This window comes from Rhinichthys klamathensis, unplaced genomic scaffold, assembly GCF_029890125.1.
Source record: "Rhinichthys klamathensis goyatoka isolate OS25496 unplaced genomic scaffold, OSU_Roscu_1.1 h1tg000216l_1, whole genome shotgun sequence".
In the NCBI taxonomy this organism is placed as follows: Eukaryota; Metazoa; Chordata; class Actinopteri; order Cypriniformes; family Leuciscidae; genus Rhinichthys; species Rhinichthys klamathensis.
The window spans coordinates 644,683-663,748 of record NW_026606741.1 but is presented as its reverse complement, the minus strand read 5'-3'; the positions used below and the strand labels follow the sequence as shown (position 1 = coordinate 663,748).

At 41.8% G+C, this 19,066-nt stretch overlaps 1 protein-coding gene across 1 annotated transcript; it reads right to left on the bottom strand.

Annotated features, from left to right (window-relative positions):
• Positions 1 to 16,266: 16,266 nt before the first annotated feature.
• Positions 16,267 to 17,137, bottom strand: LOC130097295 (gastrula zinc finger protein XlCGF7.1-like). Its single transcript, XM_056264094.1, has 2 exons — positions 17,119 to 17,137; positions 16,267 to 17,034 (listed from the first exon to the last, which is right to left on the bottom strand). The coding sequence occupies exons 1-2, from the start codon at positions 17,135 to 17,137 to the stop codon at positions 16,349 to 16,351; spliced, it is 705 nt and encodes a 234-aa protein (XP_056120069.1). The 3' UTR covers positions 16,267 to 16,348.
• Positions 17,138 to 19,066: the final 1,929 nt, after the last annotated feature.

Below are 19,066 nucleotides of genomic sequence, written 5' to 3'. Positions count from 1 at the left end.
GCGCTGATTAGGCTTTGTATTATATAGGCAATTAAAGGCTCATTATTATTAGTTAAGGCTTATTAGTATAAAAATGTGATTAGTAGTCATTCATTTTAAACTATTAGTCAACTAGAAAAATCTTTAGTCAGCATCTATATTGCAAAACAAATTATTTGCACTCTATCTATAAATAGAATTACACTGTCAATCAAACAGTGATTTTTGCATTGTCACTTGGCCTGAAATGATCATTGGGGAAAAGGTAAATATATTAAGATCAATGTCTTGGCTGGAAGTTATTTTTATGCATCCATCCACTCAAACTTCTCCAGGAGATACCCTACGTTCACACCGCCGCCGCTCTGCCAGCGACGCCATGGAAATATTCGTGGACGCTCTGATGTAGATGAATACTTGGTCTTTTTTAAAACTATATTTAAAGGGGCCGCAAAGCAAACAAGCATGTCAATAGTTATTTTTGCAGAAAATTGATCAATGGAAAGAACTTAATTATAGTGACATTCCATTGATCAATTTGCTAATGAAATAAACCAATTAAAAGCTATTTGTGTGGTGTGGCTTTTGTGTTCATGGTTAAGTGCTATTCTAATTTGCATTCCCGCTGAAAAACAAGTGTTCTAGCGCAAAATTTTTGCCTATAAATAGTGTTGCGTGCCTTCTTATCAAATTCAAATGATCAATCTCTCCTCTATTTTGCTTGGGAAATAATGTGGTTGGAACCAAAAAGTTACAGGACTGCGTTCTCTGGAATCCTCTCAAACGGAGCACTTCTACATTACGATTGGTTGCTGCCAAACCGCGTCATTGCTCATTACCATAAATTTGACCTGATTTCAACTTCTCCTCGCCGCTCTCACCGTCCAAGACTCGCCGCCCTCTCCGGAGCTCGCCAGATAGTTATTCCTGATATTTCAATTATTAGAACAGCTACAGTTCCTACTCGTGCCACAAAGCACCTAGTAGATTCTAGAATCAACCAAGTAACCCTCTAAACAACTACTGATGGGTTCCTGAGCATTATGATATTGAAATTCATGTATAGAGGAACAATTTAGTTGCAAAGTGTTCAAATCGCTAACATTTTGGTGGAAACGTCTCAAAAAGGGAAACAGCAAAAAACAAAATCAGCATTTAGTGATCTGGTCTAACATCTGGGTATCAAAGTGCTCCTAAATTGTCTAATTTAGTCTTAAGCCTTGTTTATACTCGACGCGTCCGCACGAGCGCGAGTCTCCGCTGACTGCGCGCGCACCTCTCCAAACGGACGAGGCGTTTATACTTGACGCGCTCGCCGTTGTGCTATTCTGTGAAACGACAGGGGGCGACTCAGAGTAATTCTCCTCTAAACCACCAGGAATCAGCAGTGAAGAAGTAGTTTGCCGTTTATTAGTAGTTTATTAATAGCTGATTCATATTAAAAGAGTAATAAATGCAGTAGGTGTATTGTACTTTCTTGTACAAACTCGTTAAACAACTGAAGCCTTATTGAAGAGTGTTTAAACCTTAATTTCATCAGCAGGGCTTAATTCTGCTATTGTAGGCTTATTTTATAAATGTAAGCAGTTACTTTAGACAAGTGCAAACTGGGTGCTTAATGCAAATGTGTTCCTATTCACAAAATGAGAGGCTTTTATGGTCGCCCATCAATGCAAATGTCTCTGTGTATAGAAGGATCATAAACATGCTGGTACAGACGTACCAGTTCGGCCTGATTCGTCTCGAAGTCGTTCATCTTCGGATGCGGCGCCGCGCGCGATGTTACAAAAAGTGCCGTGCACACCGCCAGGCGAAATGGGGTCTTGCGCACGACCGCCCACACCGCAATGACGTCATTTTTGCCGCGCGCACTTCGCGCTCTTGCGGACGCGTCGAGTATAAACAAGGCTTCTTGCGCGCGCACTCTCACGTCTTCAAACAACACGAGCGCTTTCTTGCTCTTTATTTGTCACAAACCAGTTATAGTTCATACAACGAGCAGTGACTCACTGTGTAATAAAAACATACCCTAAATATTATTTAAAAGGAGCAACAATTTTTAAATACTTGCAAAAATAACCATGCTTGTGTCATTGTAAATAATTCCGCCCCTCCCTCACTTCCGGTTCTGGTGCTGGGGTTCTGGCACTGGGGTTCTGAAACTGGTGGTGCTGCGGGTCTGCAGCTGGATATATCTCCTTGACACAGGTCCAAACAAACAGCTAACCGTTGTGGTGGGCGGGACTTATGGGGTAAGAATTCGTTCACAATTCTGCGCGCGCAAGATCACATTTTGAGCGCGCAAAATGACATTTCGCACGCGCGTGAACTGAGTTTTGAGGAGAAATGTTCATCTCGCAGATAAGAAAATATTTCGAGCGAACGAAAATCAATTTTGCATTTAAAATAAGTATTTGGATGTGCGCAGACGTTCTCTTTCGCATGTGCAAAGTTTCACTTTCTTGCTCCTCTCATACCAGCCATAAGCGCTCTCGAAGCGCAGACGGCTCGCGTGCTCAACACAACCCAGCGTTAAGGCCAATTTATACTTCTGCGTCGGGTGCGCGCAGTAGTTACGGCGTAGCATACGCACAGACGCGTACCATACGCCGTACCCTTCGCCGTAACCTGACGCGCACCTCCTCAAAAATGTAACTACACGTCGCGACGACGCGGACCGCAAGATCTGTGATTGGTCGGCTTGGTAGCATCGCGTTTCCTCCTATGCATTTCCGGCGTGTTCTTCTGCACCGCCCGCCATTTTTAAATTCTAAGTACAGCGAAACTGTTAAAAAAACTAAAAATTTACCTTTTCCACCTCGATAAGCTCCAACTCCAACATGATCTGCTCTCTTTCAGTCACCATTGCTTGTAGTAACCTAAACTCAAAACAGCCGCGAGGAATCTTCTTCTTCTTGCCGCGAGGAATCTAAACACAGTGGAACATTAAAACCCTCCGCCGCCAACTAGCGTTTCGGTGCTGTACTGCAGAGCAACGCAGACCTAAACGCAGAAGTATAAATGCTCATGACGGCGTTGCCTACGTGCGTAGCCTACGCCGTACACTACGGCGTACACTCGACGCAGAAGTATAAATTGGCCTTTACAATATGCCATAATTCCAGCCAATCAGAGATGAGGCTGCTAAATTCGGATTGGCTGGCTTGAAAACCAATCACAAGACTCCCTGCAGCTGTGGACTAGGAAAAATACATGGTGGAAGATATTTATGTTTAATTTGTTTAATGGATTGAACACTTCAATTTAAGTTCAAGTAAACAAAAACATTAACAGCAGAGATGTTCTGGAAAAAGAACTATCTTACTAAAAAAATATACTGTATTTTTATACTATTTTAGGATGGATAGTGTGCACATTGGGATGCAGGCTTGTTCCCCTCACTGCAAAAAAGAAAAGAAAAAAAAAGACGTGGGTAAAAATGCAAACATATATGCAAATATAACTGTAAGTGAAAATCTTGGATGTGTGACCCACAAGACTTCTATATAATTACTCGCATAATTAGATTTTTATTTTTTTTGCAGTGAGGGGAACAAGCCTGCATCCAAATGTGCACACTATCCATCTTAAAATTGTATATAAGAAAATACAGTATATTTTTTTTAGTATGATAGTTGTTTTTACATGACGTGAATGTTTTTGTTTAAATAATTCCAAGGATATGAAGTAGATTGATTATTATTTTAACGTTATTACATTGCATTTCTACGTTTATTTGATGGCTTTTTTTTTATTCTGATGTGAGTGATGTACCGTTTTTACACACTTATTTCATTAAAAGGGGAAAAGTCTCTTCATTTCTGAAAATGTGTAACATTTGAGACCCCAGCTCGGTCACATTCATATTTCACTAATGTTAATTACATTAGAAGTTAGAACTACCTCTTGAGGTGTAGCAAACACTGGGACATGCCATTATGTACAGTAATAGTACGATTTGATTTTGATTAAAAATAAGCTAAAGAAAATTAGCTTAAAGGTGCCATATGTAAAAATTGAGGTAAAAATATCCAACAAATGAGCTACACGTATCAAAAGAATGAGAAGAAATAAATGCAATGATGTCATTAAAAAAATGACAAGTTATAGTGCTGAGGAGATATAAACCTGAATTTGCATGCTAAATTACTAGCCCCGGCCCGGCCGGTGTCATAATACCAGTGTTAGGGGGGGTAACAGTTTCAGACCCAGGACCAGAGATGATGAAAGAAGACCAGGAGTCGTGATGTTCAATCAAAGAGTAAAATTTACTGAAGAATAGTTTGCAGTTTAATTGGCAGAGTCAGCGTCAAAGTCTCACGAGGAGGTCGCAAGCTAACTCTACCTTACATGAAAATCGTACACCAGTTATACTGTTTTCAAGGGCATACATTACATAAACATTCACTTCTGATTGGCTCAGAAGACATAAAGCCTAAACAATTACACATAGATAGAAGGGTACGTTGACATCAATCAAGATAGCTGTCATCCAAGTCACGAAGATCCAGTAATGACCTCGGAGGGCCCATCGAAAAGCGTCATGAGACCAGCCACCCCATGTCATGAGACCTGCAACATACTGATAAAACCTTCCATCCTCAGAGAGAAGAAATAACAATTACTTTACTTCTTGAGAAATATATGTATGAAAGAAGTAAAACAAATCATAGAATCATACAGAAATTGACCCCTGCCCATTAATAGGGTCAGCAGAGAAACATGATCATATGATGAGGGTTTTCTTTAAGTTTAACACACTCATTAGTATACATACGGACAAAAAGCCTGTATTTAATGTTCTTGCTCAGGGCCACAGAAGATTAGTCCCAGACATCATAAGACATTCATGAAAGATAGGCCTTCACCCAACATTCAGGAAAGAGGTGCATTCAACAGAAGTATGAATAAAAACTATATGTGAATCATTTATTGCGTATAGGAATGATTATATAACTTGATTAGTGCTTATTATAGTAATAATGTAATCATAAAAAAGGATATACATATAGTTAAATTGAAGAGGCAAGGGATTCTGACCCCAACCCTTCAGTCCCCCGTTTTAGACCGATGTGTGGTCCAATACCGCCACGTCTGGTCTATCAAGTGAGGCCACTACGGAGAGGGGGAGTGGTGACGCATGCTTCCCTGACGGGTCACACTTGTCTCTTCACCTCGTCACGGACATGCTGGATACTAAAAAGTCCAGTCCCCGTTAAGAGGCTCTCCCACCTTCCACTCACATCAGGGCTTCAATGTTGTTTTGATCCAATTTGTCCCTCAGGTGGGTCGTGAGCATCAGCAGTCTCTTTTCCTCCTCAGCAGGATTCAGATTTCTGCATGCAGTCCTGCACAGATAGGAGAAACAAAAACGAACACACAACCAAATACACAAACAGAGGAACAACACCCCCACAAGGGCTCCCACAGCATACAGCACGTAGTGCACAAATCCCATGACTATATCCTCCGATGCTGTCACAAAATCCTCCCAAGCTTCTTCCACATATTCTTCTACAGTTTCTGCCATATCTGTGAATATAGCACCAACCGAAAAAGCCAAAACAAAAGCCACCGCAATAGCAGATGGTGCTTCAGAGTCCGACATAAGAGAAGTTCCCTTGGACTTAAACCAGGCAGAATTCAAATACTCATAACCTGCAAATGGATCAGTCGTCTTTACTTGCTCGAGGAAAGCTGTAATGTATTTCTGCTGAGCTTCCTGGGCCTTTACCTGGGGAAAATATTCAGTTTCTTGCTTCAATTCAGTAACACAAAGGGAACCCTCCGCTCCATTACCATCTTGACTCTGATCCACTGGACGCCACGTGGGACCCAAGGGATGCGTCCACCTATGTCTAGCACAGTTCTTGGGAGAAATGTTATACTCGTCATGCAACTGGATCGGACCCAAAAACTGCCGAAATTGTTTTTCCCTATCAAACCACTCATCCCCTATGGCTACATCCTTTAACTGAGGCCACATCCTCACCTGGAATGGTTGATAATTATCCCACAATAACTCCTCATATTTCACTGGTACCAGACGAGTCTTTATTCTAGTATACATCAATTCAATCGTCAATTTAAGCACATGAAGGTGCATCCAGGCAGTCACATTATAAGCCATGGAGGTAGGGCTGTAACATTTCCCTTCTAAATAATCATGCAATTGATCCATTTTAAGAGCCGTTTTATTAGCAAAGCTCCTAACGAGCTCGTACTGATGCAACACGTCATACAAACTAGTCCAAGTGTATCCTGTCTTAACAAAAGAGGAATTACATACTTCCATAGGCACTTCCATCACCTTTACACCTGTGAGTTTTTCCGACATCGTTTTACATTTCTTAACATCACCTGGAGGAAAGGTTTTAACAAACCATTGTTGAATGTTTTCACCTAAACAACGTTCCACCTGTACTGTCTCCTTCCACGGATCATCAAACCTAGTATACTTGGGCCAAGAGAGAGAAAAAGCATTGACAAAAGGCAAACCATTTTTACTGCCATTAAGGTCGAAATTCTTTTTATCAGTCTTATCGATTCGTCCGAATCGATCACAAACAGCACCATAAGACCTGTCTACGTCCCATCGGACCATGTGAACCCTCGTGGGAACTAACACTTTCCATCTCATCGAATCCTTATCCTTCAGGATCTGTTGATACAAGTCTGAACCTGGTTCTTCTCTCACAACAATGTTGCTATGTATGTAACTTTGGACCACATCTTTGACTTCTTCCGCCCTGCTCTATTCTCATTCTTCATGGGTTTCAACAGATAACTATTAGCCATATTCATCCGTTTGGAGCAGGCAGTGTGGTTTTCATGGGCTATGCTGTCTGGAATCCAACTCATGGAGCTAAAATGCGGTTCATAAACATAAACACCTCCATCTCTCACCCAACGACCTTTTTGCATAATGAGGGTATTACCGGGATAATTTGGGGAGTGACCAAGCCAATAGGTCACTGACTCATTTCCGTCCAACCGATAGCATCTATCGTTTACCTTCTGATACATAGTCGAAATCAAATTTAGACCCTCAGTTGAATTTAGGCATGGGTATTGTACCCAGGATGGACGGTTGTCAGTTTCTTCACAATCCCAATTAGTCGCAAAAGCATGGAATCGACCGGTCCAAATGGAAATCTGTATCCACAGTAGAAATGACAAAGCGATTAGGATTAAACATACAAAAGAGAGCGGGAGTACTAATCTAACAAAAGCCCGTCTCATTTTCCGTCGCTTCTCATTACGCACTTCTTCTTGCAGAATTAGCAGCTTCAATAAGTCGTCTGGCTCAGCCATCTGTAAATGATAAAACAGTAATGCCAGAATTTAGAAAAATCATATACGACAGATATTGAAGAGGTACGATTTATCATGTTATTATGTGGTGGTATTCTGGTTGCAACACCTCTCAAGTGGTTTCACCTGTGACCAATGTCTCCATACTGTACCCAACACACCTCTGTCGAGTAAAACAGATGTATTAGTAGTCAACAGAACTTGGTAAGGTCCATCAAATTTCGGACCCAGAGGAGAGATTATCTCCCTTTGCAACATTACACTGTCACCTATCTCAGGCAACGCAGGCATGTCTTTTTGCTCAGTGTTATCTTTCTCTGCTTGTCGGATACTGACACTAACCCTGGTGTCTTTTAAACAGTTATCCAAAGCCTTCAGATAATTTTGCAGAGCATCTTTCAAAGGCCCTGACGGTCCCTCATGTTGCAGAGGAGCGTCCCAGGGCAGTCGCATGTAGCGACCTGTCATTATCTCAAAGGGACTGATCTGAGTAGTTTTGTTCGGGCTGGCTCTCATACTTAAAAGAATGGTTGGGATAGCAGAGTGCCATCCCTTCCCCCACTCCAACAATCTCTTTCTCAATGAAGTTTTAATCGTCCGATTAGAACGCTCGACAGAACCACTAGACTGAGGACGAAACGGTATGTGGAAGTGTTGTTTCACTCCCATCAATTTCATCACATTCTTCATTACCTTCCCCGTGAAGTGTGTGCCCTGATCTGAGTCAATGTGCAATGGTAAACCCCATCTGGGGAAAACTTCATTCAACAGAATTTTTGCAGTTGCGTCTGCGGTGCAGTTTTTCAGAGGAAACGCCTCCACCCATCTGGAAAACAAATCAACAATCATCAGAATGTATGAAAAGCCTCCACTAGGGGGCAGGGGACCTATGAAATCAATTTGAAGGTGGGTCCATGGCCCCTGAGGTCGAGGGGCATGTCCTAAAGGAATCTTTAGCTTTGCTGGGGAATTCACTTTAAGACATACTAAGCATCTTTTACAAAAGTCATTGCAAGAAGCTCTCAGCTTTGGCCACCACCAGGTTTTTGAAATCATTGCATGTAAATTCTCAGGACCAGCATGTGCCAAACCATGATACAGAGACATTAGTTCAGTTCGAGCAGAAACAGGACAAACAAAACGGTCATTGAATTTCCATAATCCTTCTGTATTTTTCTTTGCACCTAATTTTGTCCATTGCTCTATCTCTTCAGGGTCATCCTCTGAATAAAGTTCAAAAATGTCTCTAGAGGGTTCACTCTCCTGGGGAGCAAAAGCCAGCACACTCACGCATGTCTCAGTCAATTTTGCAGCCTCTCTGGCAGCAGTATCAGCCGCTTGATTCCCTTTGGCCTCTGGAGAACTGTCAGTGGAGTGTCCCGTGATTTTGATAACAGCTCCTGCTGCAGGGAGATCACATGCAGCCATCAATTCTTTTACCTGGTGCTGATGAGAGATGGGGAGACCAGCCGTGGTTAGAAATCCCCTGCGTCTCCAAACCGGGCCGAAGTCATGAACCGTACCGAAGGCATAACGACTGTCCGTGTAGATATTGACGCGTCTCCCTTTGCTGTGCTGTAATGCTCGGGTTAAAGCAACCAGCTCTGCCACTTGAGCCCCTCCCCCTGAAAGAGAACCACAGTCAACAGTTTCACCATGTTCATTTACGACAGCCCAGCCGGTGAATCGTTTCCCCTGTTCATGAAAGCTGGAACCATCCACAAACAAACTCATGGCATCGGAAAGGGGCTCAGACTGGAGTGGGCTTTGGCTGTCTGTGTCAATCAGCCGTGCGCAGTTATGGACAGTTCCTTCGTCTGGAAGCAAGGAGGCAGGGTTTATAGCAGTCTCAATGTCAATTTGTATCTCCACATTTTTACTCAAAAGAGTGGCTTCCCATTTAGCTCTTCTTTGGTTAGAAATAGATCCTAAACGAGTGTTTGTTAGCAGTTTCAAAATCTGGTGTCTGGAGTGCAGAATCACCTTTTGATGTGTCACAATGTTCTCTGTGGTTTTCACTGCCCACTCGGCACAATCACATATCAGCAGACATGGATGTTGTCCTGCCATGGAAACAGGAATAGGAGTAGAATAGTAGCCTACCATTCCATACGAACTTCTTCCTGGAACCTTTTGACCCAGGGCAGCAGAGTAGGATCTGTTTCCCACCCAGGTCCACAGATGGAACGGTCTGGTTGCATCAGCATGTCGCAGTGCTGGGGAGGAAGCAAGAGTTTCTTTGATACTCACAAAAGCCTCCTCCATCTCCTCGGTCCACTCGATCAGATCTGCTCCAGGTTTTCCTCCTTTCAGTGCCTCTGTGAGTGGTTTAGAAAGTTCAGTGTATTCACAGACATACTGGCGGCAGTAATTCAAAAGACCCATTACTTGCCTTAGACCAGTGACAGTATGTGGCTTTGGAAGTTCAATGATAGCTTTAACTCGTTCAGGGGTGATGCGTCTGCCATGCACCCCAACAATCTGTCCAAGATAAGTCACTTCAGGCAAAGCTAGCTGTGCTTTCTTCAAATTCACTTTGAATCCCCCGTTTTGGAGGGCATTCAAAACAGTTTGGACAGCAGTCAAATGTTTGAACTTAGTTGGACTAGCAATCAGTATGTCATCCACATATTGCAGGACAACCGATCCGTCATTTTCAATTTGTTTTCTTACCGGATCGATGAAGGATGCTAGTACCTGATGAAACAAGGTGGGGCTGTTGCAGAAGCCTTGTGGAAGCCGACTCCAGGTCCATTGGCGACCCCTGCTGGTAAAAGCAAATTTCCCTTGGTCCTCCTTGGCTAAGGGACAAGTCCAAAAACCGTTAGAAATATCAAGAGCAGTAAAATAACAATGTTCAGCTCCTATTTCATGAAGGATAGTTGCGGGGTTGGCCACCAGAGGGTGTACTTTCTCAGAAATTGAATTTAAAGAAGTATAGTCAATCGTCAAACGCCAAGATCCGTCCGCTTTTCTGACAGGCCACATTGGAGAATTAGTGGGAGAGGAACATGGAATGATTATTCCCCGCTCACTTAACTCATCCACAACAATGTCAGCTCCTTCCCTAGCTTCATTTTTCAAAGGATATTGTCGTTTGGCTACATGCATAGGACCTGGGATGCTCAGTGGCTGGATCTGTGCAAGACCACAATCATATTTGTCTTTGGCCCATACCTTTGGGAATTTTGAAATTATGAACTTCCACTCAGGACGAGTTTCAGTGAAACCAACAGGTTCAGCCACTGCACATCTCTCATGGTGGGGGCCAGAGTGAGATAAGCGAATTGTTTCATTGCAGCCGAGCACGAGCTTATCTTTTGAAAGCAAAACATCAGCTTCGAGTTCTTTTAGAATGTCAACACCGATAATAGTCCCCACAGTATTCTTCCCCACCCAAAACTCAGTCCAGAACACTTTGTCAGAATCAGAAAGGGTTAGAGGAACAGAAACAGATTTGTGAAACACCTTTTTGCCATTTAGGCCTTCTATATACAAAGTTTCAGAAGTGATCTCAAGATCGAGATCAGTAATCGATACTGTAGCACCCGTGTCAATTAAAGCAATGCATTGCCGGCCTCCTAACAACGCGTTTATGAATGGACGGGTGTCAGCATAATTACTATTACCGGAGGCCGCTGACCCCTAGTCCCCACCTATCAGCTGTTTCAGCTTTGCAAGATCAGCTTGAGACAGAGTGACAGATGGGGAAGCTTCTTTTTTATCATTTGAAGCATTATTTTTGTTACCTCCCTTTTTCCCGTTTCCTTTATTCTTGGGTCTACGGCAATGTTTCGCAATGTGACCTTCCCTTCCACAATTTCTACATTTAGCAACTGACTTGGGACAGGTTCGGGAAGTGTGGCCTAACTCATCACAGTTATAGCATGTCACATCATTGCGGGGAGGGGCCTCCCCTTCAACTGAAACAGCAGCCGCTTTCACAGTGCTCACAGTATCAGCATCGCATGCTTGCATACGGCTCCAGCTCACAGAGCACCAACGGAGCAAATCTGCCCACATTTGGATATCAACAGCACTGTTCATCAACATATCTTTGTATTGCTTATTCAGACCGCCTGTGGCTGATTCGATTACTATAGCAGAATCAAAATCTTCATCATTGTTATTAGCAGCACAGTAGGTCTCATATGCAATACGGAACCGGTCCACATATTCTATCGGGCTTTCACCGGTTCTCTGTTTAATCTGGGTCACACTACTCCACGGAAAAGAACCCCGACCCAGCAATTCTTTCACAGCTGTTTTATAATCAGAATAAGCCACACAAAACTCACCCCAATTTGCAGGGACCCGAGGGAAAAAGTTCACACCCTGGACAGCCCTTAATTTGGAAGAAGGAACTAACCCTTCGACCAGCGACTGGATATCAGCAATGCCTAGATTTTGTTGCCTAGCAACAGCCTCTAGCTTGTCCCATAGACTTTTGTTTGGGTTATACAACTTAAAAGGTTCCAACCCTGCAAGCAAACTGTTTTTCTCAGTGGGTGTGAGTCTGACCCATTGACCATCCTCACATCCTGCACCCATTTCAATATTCAACCCGGCCCAGTTCGTGTGTCGAATCGGGGCGGCGGATGCAGTAACATTAGGTTTAAATGCCTCCATGGGAGTCAGATTAAGATTTTTGACCCCAGAGTTATATTTAGTTTGTTTTGCTTGCACAGAAGGAATCTCTGAACTGTAGGGAGGGGGAGTTGCAACAGCCACATTCAACAGCCCGCGTACCTCAGCGTAGGGCCCACTATTTTGGTTATCAGTCTGTCTGGCAGAGCCTGAAGCGGCAGCCGCCTGAACAGAGTGAGAAGGGAAAGAGGGGGCGGAGGGAGTAGGAACTTCCTCCTTTTTTACAGCCTTTTCTGCCATTTCACACAATGCCTCAAGCCCTTTGCTCAAACTACACAGATCACTGCCTATTTCATTCCCAAGGATTTTAGCCATCCTGTCACGTTGGGCAATTAAACTCTTCCAACCATTAATCATGTTCGGGATTGCCTTTTCAGGGGTTAAGGGAATTCCACCCATTTTACAAATCCATGAATAGGCAAACACGGACAAAAACTTCACTCTGTCAGCCTCTTTCTTTTTTTGCAGCCAGTCAATCTGTTCTGTGACTCCCCAATTAGCATCAAAACCCTGGCTGACCATTTTCTTAATCAGTTCTGCGTATTTTTTTGATTTGAGCGCATCAGAGAAGAGCTGTTTACAGCATGCACTCTCTTCAGCCTCATCACTTGGGTCAGAACAAATTGAGATAACCTTTTTATCTGTCATTGTTGGTCACAGGTGAAACTCACCACAGAGAATGTTCTTAGCAGCAAAAATGTTTTAGCAGCGAATTGAAAAATATGTTTTAAATGACAAGTCTGGACTTCTACACAAAGAAACCACAAAGTATTTTTCACTCACGACTCCCGATCATATATTCTGATCCATGCCAATTTGGGTCATAATTTATTTAAGGGGATCGTTCTTGATGCATCCCTGGCAAACAACCCTGTCTCTGTTACTATATATATATATATATTTTTTTTTTTTCTAACTAATTTCTCAGTCCCTAACTGCCTAATCCACTAAATTCGGGGATCCCCTTTCTGAGATGGAAGAGATATAGTAGGATCACGGCGCCCTGGACCTTCAATCCAGGGACGTACTCTGCTGGGGTGTTGCTATATCAACAATGCCCAGTGGGGCCCCCACAGAGCACGCTTCGCTTGCGCTGTCTGCTCTTGTTAAATTTTTAAACAATGCTATCAGCGACTTCCTTTTATACTTTAACCTTCAGTATAATTAATCTTCACTCTCCTCATCGGAGTGAAGCTCTTCCGTTCCCCTTCAAATCTCTTCCATTCAGACAGACCTATAGCCTATAATATAATAAATCTTCCTACCTTGTTTGTTGGTTTGCCAGGGGTGTCACCTCAGAATGATTGCCCGCGCATCCGCCACCAAACTGTTAGGGGGGGTAACAGTTTCAGACCCAGGACCAGAGATGATGAAAGAAGACCAGGAGTCGTGATGTTCAATCAAAGAGTAAAATTTACTGAAGAATAGTTTGCAGTTTAATTGGCAGAGTCAGCGTCAAAGTCTCACGAGGAGGTCGCAAGCTAACTCTACCTTACATGAAAATCGTACACCAGTTATACTGTTTTCAAGGGCATACATTACATAAACATTCACTTCTGATTGGCTCAGAAGACATAAAGCCTAAACAATTACACATAGATAGAAGGGTACGTTGACATCAATCAAGATAGCTGTCATCCAAGTCACGAAGATCCAGTAATGACCTCGGAGGGCCCATCGAAAAGCGTCATGAGACCAGCCACCCCATGTCATGAGACCTGCAACATACTGATAAAACCTTCCATCCTCAGAGAGAAGAAATAACAATTACTTTACTTCTTGAGAAATATATGTATGAAAGAAGTAAAACAAATCATAGAATCATACAGAAATTGACCCCTGCCCATTAATAGGGTCAGCAGAGAAACATGATCATATGATGAGGGTTTTCTTTAAGTTTAACACACTCATTAGTATACATACGGACAAAAAGCCTGTATTTAATGTTCTTGCTCAGGGCCACAGAAGATTAGTCCCAGACATCATAAGACATTCATGAAAGATAGGCCTTCACCCAACATTCAGGAAAGAGGTGCATTCAACAGAAGTATGAATAAAAACTATATGTGAATCATTTATTGCGTATAGGAATGATTATATAACTTGATTAGTGCTTATTATAGTAATAATGTAATCATAAAAAAGGATATACATATAGTTAAATTGAAGAGGCAAGGGATTCTGACCCCAACCCTTCACCAGTTTCGGCCATGGGAGGTGGTATGCGGGCAACATACATAACCACCAGCCAAACTCCAATACACGAATAACTCGCACGGCTTGTGGGCGTGCTTGAACCTGATGTCAATCGCGTCTATATGAGACCGGCCTTTATAATTTAGTGTTGAGATGTTGTTCATTGAGTCTCTAATCTCTAAAAATCTCCAAATGAACTGCGGTCTTACGATCGTGTCAATTGATTTGATTAAAGGTGCTCTAAGCGATGTCACGCGTTTTTTAGGCCAAAACATTTTTTGTCACATACAGCAAACATCTCCTCACTATCCACTGGCTGCCTGTCCCCTGAACACACTGTAAAGAAACGCGATCTCTGTAGACAGCCCAGGCTCCACAAACAGCAACAAAAGCAAACTGCTGCGACCCGCTCCCCGAAACATAACAAACTGTTCCAGCCAATGACCGACAAGAAGGGTTTGGGGGCGGGGTTTGGGGGGTTAGTGTGCGGATGAGGAGGAGGGAGGGTCTAGCTAGCCTCCGTTTTGTTTGACAATAGTTCGAACGTCAACAAGAAGTGATGTCACCCAGGATCGCTTAGAGAACCTTTAATATGCGCGAGGGAGAGAGAGAGCAGGAGGACAGCGCTCGTGTTGTTTGAAGACGTGAGAGTGCGCGCGCGCGGCCGGGGCGCTCTCTCTCTCTGCTCGTTATAAGCCCTGTCAAGCGCAGCAGTCATTATATTCTACATCACTCACCGATCAAAATAGGCTTTGGCGGGACAAAGCAGACGATTTGACGGTTTTAGAAGATTAACAACCCGCAACTAAAAAACAAGACTAGAGTAGGCCAACTTTCTAGGGGTATACTGCCCCCATCTGGTATGGAATATGTGGATTTTGAATTGATTTTTTTTACACAAGGCACCTTTAAAATAAGCTAAAAAATAAACTGTGATCGTCGAGTGGTAGACAATTGAACTTAAATAGAAGTGTTCAAGCTAAACATAAACATATTCCACCATGTATTTTTCCTCGTCCACAGTCGGTGATGCAGGGAGTCTTGTGATTGGTTTTCAATCCAGCCAATCAGAATTTAGCAGCCTCATCTCTGATTGGCTGGAATTATGGCATATTGTAACGCTGGGTTGTGTTGAGCACGCGAGCCGTCTGCGCTTCGAGAGCTTATGGCTGGTATGAGAGGAGCAAGAAAGTGAAACTTTGCACATGCGAAAGAGAACGTCTGTGCACATCCAAATACTTATTTTAAATGCAAAATTGATTTTCGTTCGCTCGAAATATTTTCTTATCTGCGAGACGAACATTTCTCTGCAAAACTCAGTTCACGCGCGTGCGAAATGCCCTTTTGCGCGCTCAAAATGTGATTTTGCGCGCGCAGAATTGTGACCGAAATCTAATCCCATAGGGACTAAGCAACGGAAAAGTATTGGCGGATAATTTGAATCTGCGTCGCGCGCGCCCGCCGCCCGCGCGAGCACACACACACACACAGTCGCACGCACACAAGGCCATGCAATGTGTGCAGCAACGCAGATTTGGAAAAATATTCATAAAACACATAACATGAAATTAGGGGAGAATAATACAAATGATTATCAAAATGAGCACATTTGCAAGACAAGATTAAAATACGGTCTGAAAGATTTGCAAGACTTTATTGTTATACGACTATAAAGATTTTATATTCGCAAGACAAAATTTAAAAGACGTATTTGTATACAGTAGGTATAGCTACAAACAAATTATTTAACCTTAAAACTCACTTTGACACCCACATGCTTAATGATCTTCAAGGACAACATGTTAAATGACTGCTGATATTTCTGCAGTTATACCTTCTTTTCTTTGTTTTCTAATTTCACAGAAATAATCTGTAAAATATTACTGAATATTTAATGTAAAATTACACATAAACTTGTAAAAATACAGACAATTTCCTTAAAAAAACGGTAAAATTGATGTAAAACCAAAATACAAACAATTACTTGTAAATTTAAATTACAGCAAAAATCTGTAAATTAACAGGTATTCACTGTATAATGAAAAAACGACAAAATTCTGTAAAAAAAAATACAGGGCGTTACCTGTAAATTAACTTTTTTTTTTTACAGTGCAACTTATAAAACACAAATCTTGTGGCATTTCACGGCAACACTAGTTTATTAGTTAACTAACAACACATTTACTTTATGTGAATCTAACAAAACATTTGCTCACTGTGACACAGAACAATGCTTTCTAATATGAGTCACTAGATGACTTGATTGGGTGAAACTTCTCTCACACTGAGTACAGGCGTACGGCTTCTCTCCAGTATGAACTCGCTCGTGTGATTTCAGGTTTCCAGCCTGAGTGAAACTCTTGTCACAATAAGAGCACTTGTAAGGTTTTTCTCCAGTATGAATTCTTTGGTGCTGTTTCAGATCACGAGATGTAGTAAAGCTCTTCCCACAGTCAAAGCACACATGATCTCTCACTTCATTGTGTGTTTTCTGGTGCAGTTTAAAACTGTCCAGCCTTGAATAACTCTTTCCACAGAGAGAACACACATAAGGCTTCTCACCTGAATGAACTTTCAGGTGGTGTTTTAGATGTGCTGATGAAATAAAATCTTTACCACACTGATCACAGTTAAATGGCTTTTCTCCAGAGTGAATGCGCAGATGATGACTGAGAGTTGGTGCATGAGAAAAACTCTTTCCACACTGAGTGCATGTATACGGTTTCTCTCCAGTGTGAATTCTCATGTGTGTGTTAAGGCTTCCTTTATGTGTGAAACTCGTCCCACACTGAGTGCAGGTGTGCGTCTTTTTGGCTTTTGTTCTTTGAATTGTAAAGTTACAATGTTCCTCCTCCACTTCATTCAGTTCTTGTCTTTGCTCTTTCACTCTCACCTGGTCTAAAATACACAGAAATACAGTTAGAATCAGTTCAAGTGAATCCTTATTTAATAGCAGAAAACAACAGAGTTTAGATCTTTCACTTGTTATTCGGTCATTCATTGTTAATATAGTAAAAATAGGTTTGACAACTGCTATATACAAGGTTATGATCATTTAGATGTATTTTTCTATTATTTATCATCCATATACTGCTTACTAATTCACATCTACCAAAACATCAACAATGAAGAATCAAGAATGGACACCAACCTATTTGTTCCTCAGTATCTTCATGTTTTATTCTGGATGGTTCTGGATCACTCATGTCTTCAATCTCCTCTTTAATAAACTCCATCTTTAACAGTCACACAGATTTCAGCTGCTACTCCTGGAGTTTGTGCTTCTCTTGTAGGATGATGGGAATATTCCCAGTATTTATTGGTGAATTGTTGTGGGAGGGGCTTCACTGCAGGTGTGAACTGTGATCACTGTGTTTTTATCCAATCTGCATTAAAAAGTACAGGGCCATCATGTTTAACTGAGCAGCTGAAAAACCTCTTTGTCTCCAAAAGTTCCCTGTTTTCAGCTCATTCATTATGGTGATGTCTGAGATCTTCTGTAAATTGGCACATTAAATCGTTTTATTGGTGTCAACAGGCTGAAACAAACTACAGCATCATCACCTTTAACTTCAGTTCTTGTCTTTGCTCTTTCACTTCCATCGAGTCTGAAACATTAAAACATAATAAGTTGTTAGGATGAGTTCATTCTCTTGTTAAGTCAAAATGTGAATGACAACTGCTGTACAAGATTATGATCTAAGTGCATTTATGTCATATACTCCTAAATTAATTGCTTATTTCTCACAGATCTTATGATTGGTATGTATCTAACAATAATATATATATATTAGGGCTGTCAAAATAACGCGTTAATTTCGATTAATTAATCTGAGAAGAAATAACGCGTTAAAAAAATAACGCAGATTAATCCATTCCGTTTTGACCTTTGCGGAGCCGTTCTAGCCGTAGCCACCATTCGTGTAAAAAGAAGGAGGGAGACAAGAACGCGCTGCTTGGATCATTGTTTGACGGAGTTCGTCAACTCTAAAGTACCACATCAATGCAAAGCATCCAGGAGTGTGTGCGTGAGTCGGTGAGTGTGTCTGAGAGAAAGGGCGCTTGTGCGTGTGTGTGTGTGTTGTAACTTTTCACGCGCTCTCACGTCACACAACCATTTTCTCACGCACAGAAAAATCGCGCACCAAAGAGAGGACACGGAAACAGACAAGACAGACGTTATTGTGATATTAAAAAAATCTCAGCTCTAAGATTCTGTCAATTTTATTACGAAAATCAAACAATAAATACCGTTGGCGCTTGTAAATGTGACATGACAGATCCCTATAGCGGCACGTGAACCGATCATCTCTAGCTAATAGTAAATAAACACGAATGAACAATGTTGAAAGATACAGTAGAGCAGCCTAAAACTTACCGAAATATATTTCTCGATCAATCAGTGTTTTTCAACCGCGAAAAGAGGTCAATAAAACAGCTGGAGAACAATTATGTCACATAACATTTAGCCTAAGTTACCTCAGGAAAGCCATTTCATGACCATATGATAGCACGTTATAGTTGGCTATAAAAAAAGAGCTATAGAGAGTGTTTTTCTAAATTTATGTAGCCTACTACTATATTACATATGTAGCCTATTATATTTTTTACTTATATCAAGGTTGTTATTTGTAATAAACACGCATTATATTTAATTTGAGCTATTTTTAAAGGTGACCTATAATTCAAAATTGAATTTACCTTGGTATAGTCAAATAACAAGAGTTCAGTGCATGGACATGACATAGAGTGAATCTCAAACTGGACTGTTTTCGCGTTCTCATTTAATTCACGTTTATGAAAAACACCCCTGAAAAACGGTCGGTTCTCCACACAATACCGACTGTGACGCAATAGTCGGGATCATTAATATATGCGCCTCCAGGGCCGTTTGAAGGAATTTGGGGGCCCCAAGCAAAATGGACATGGA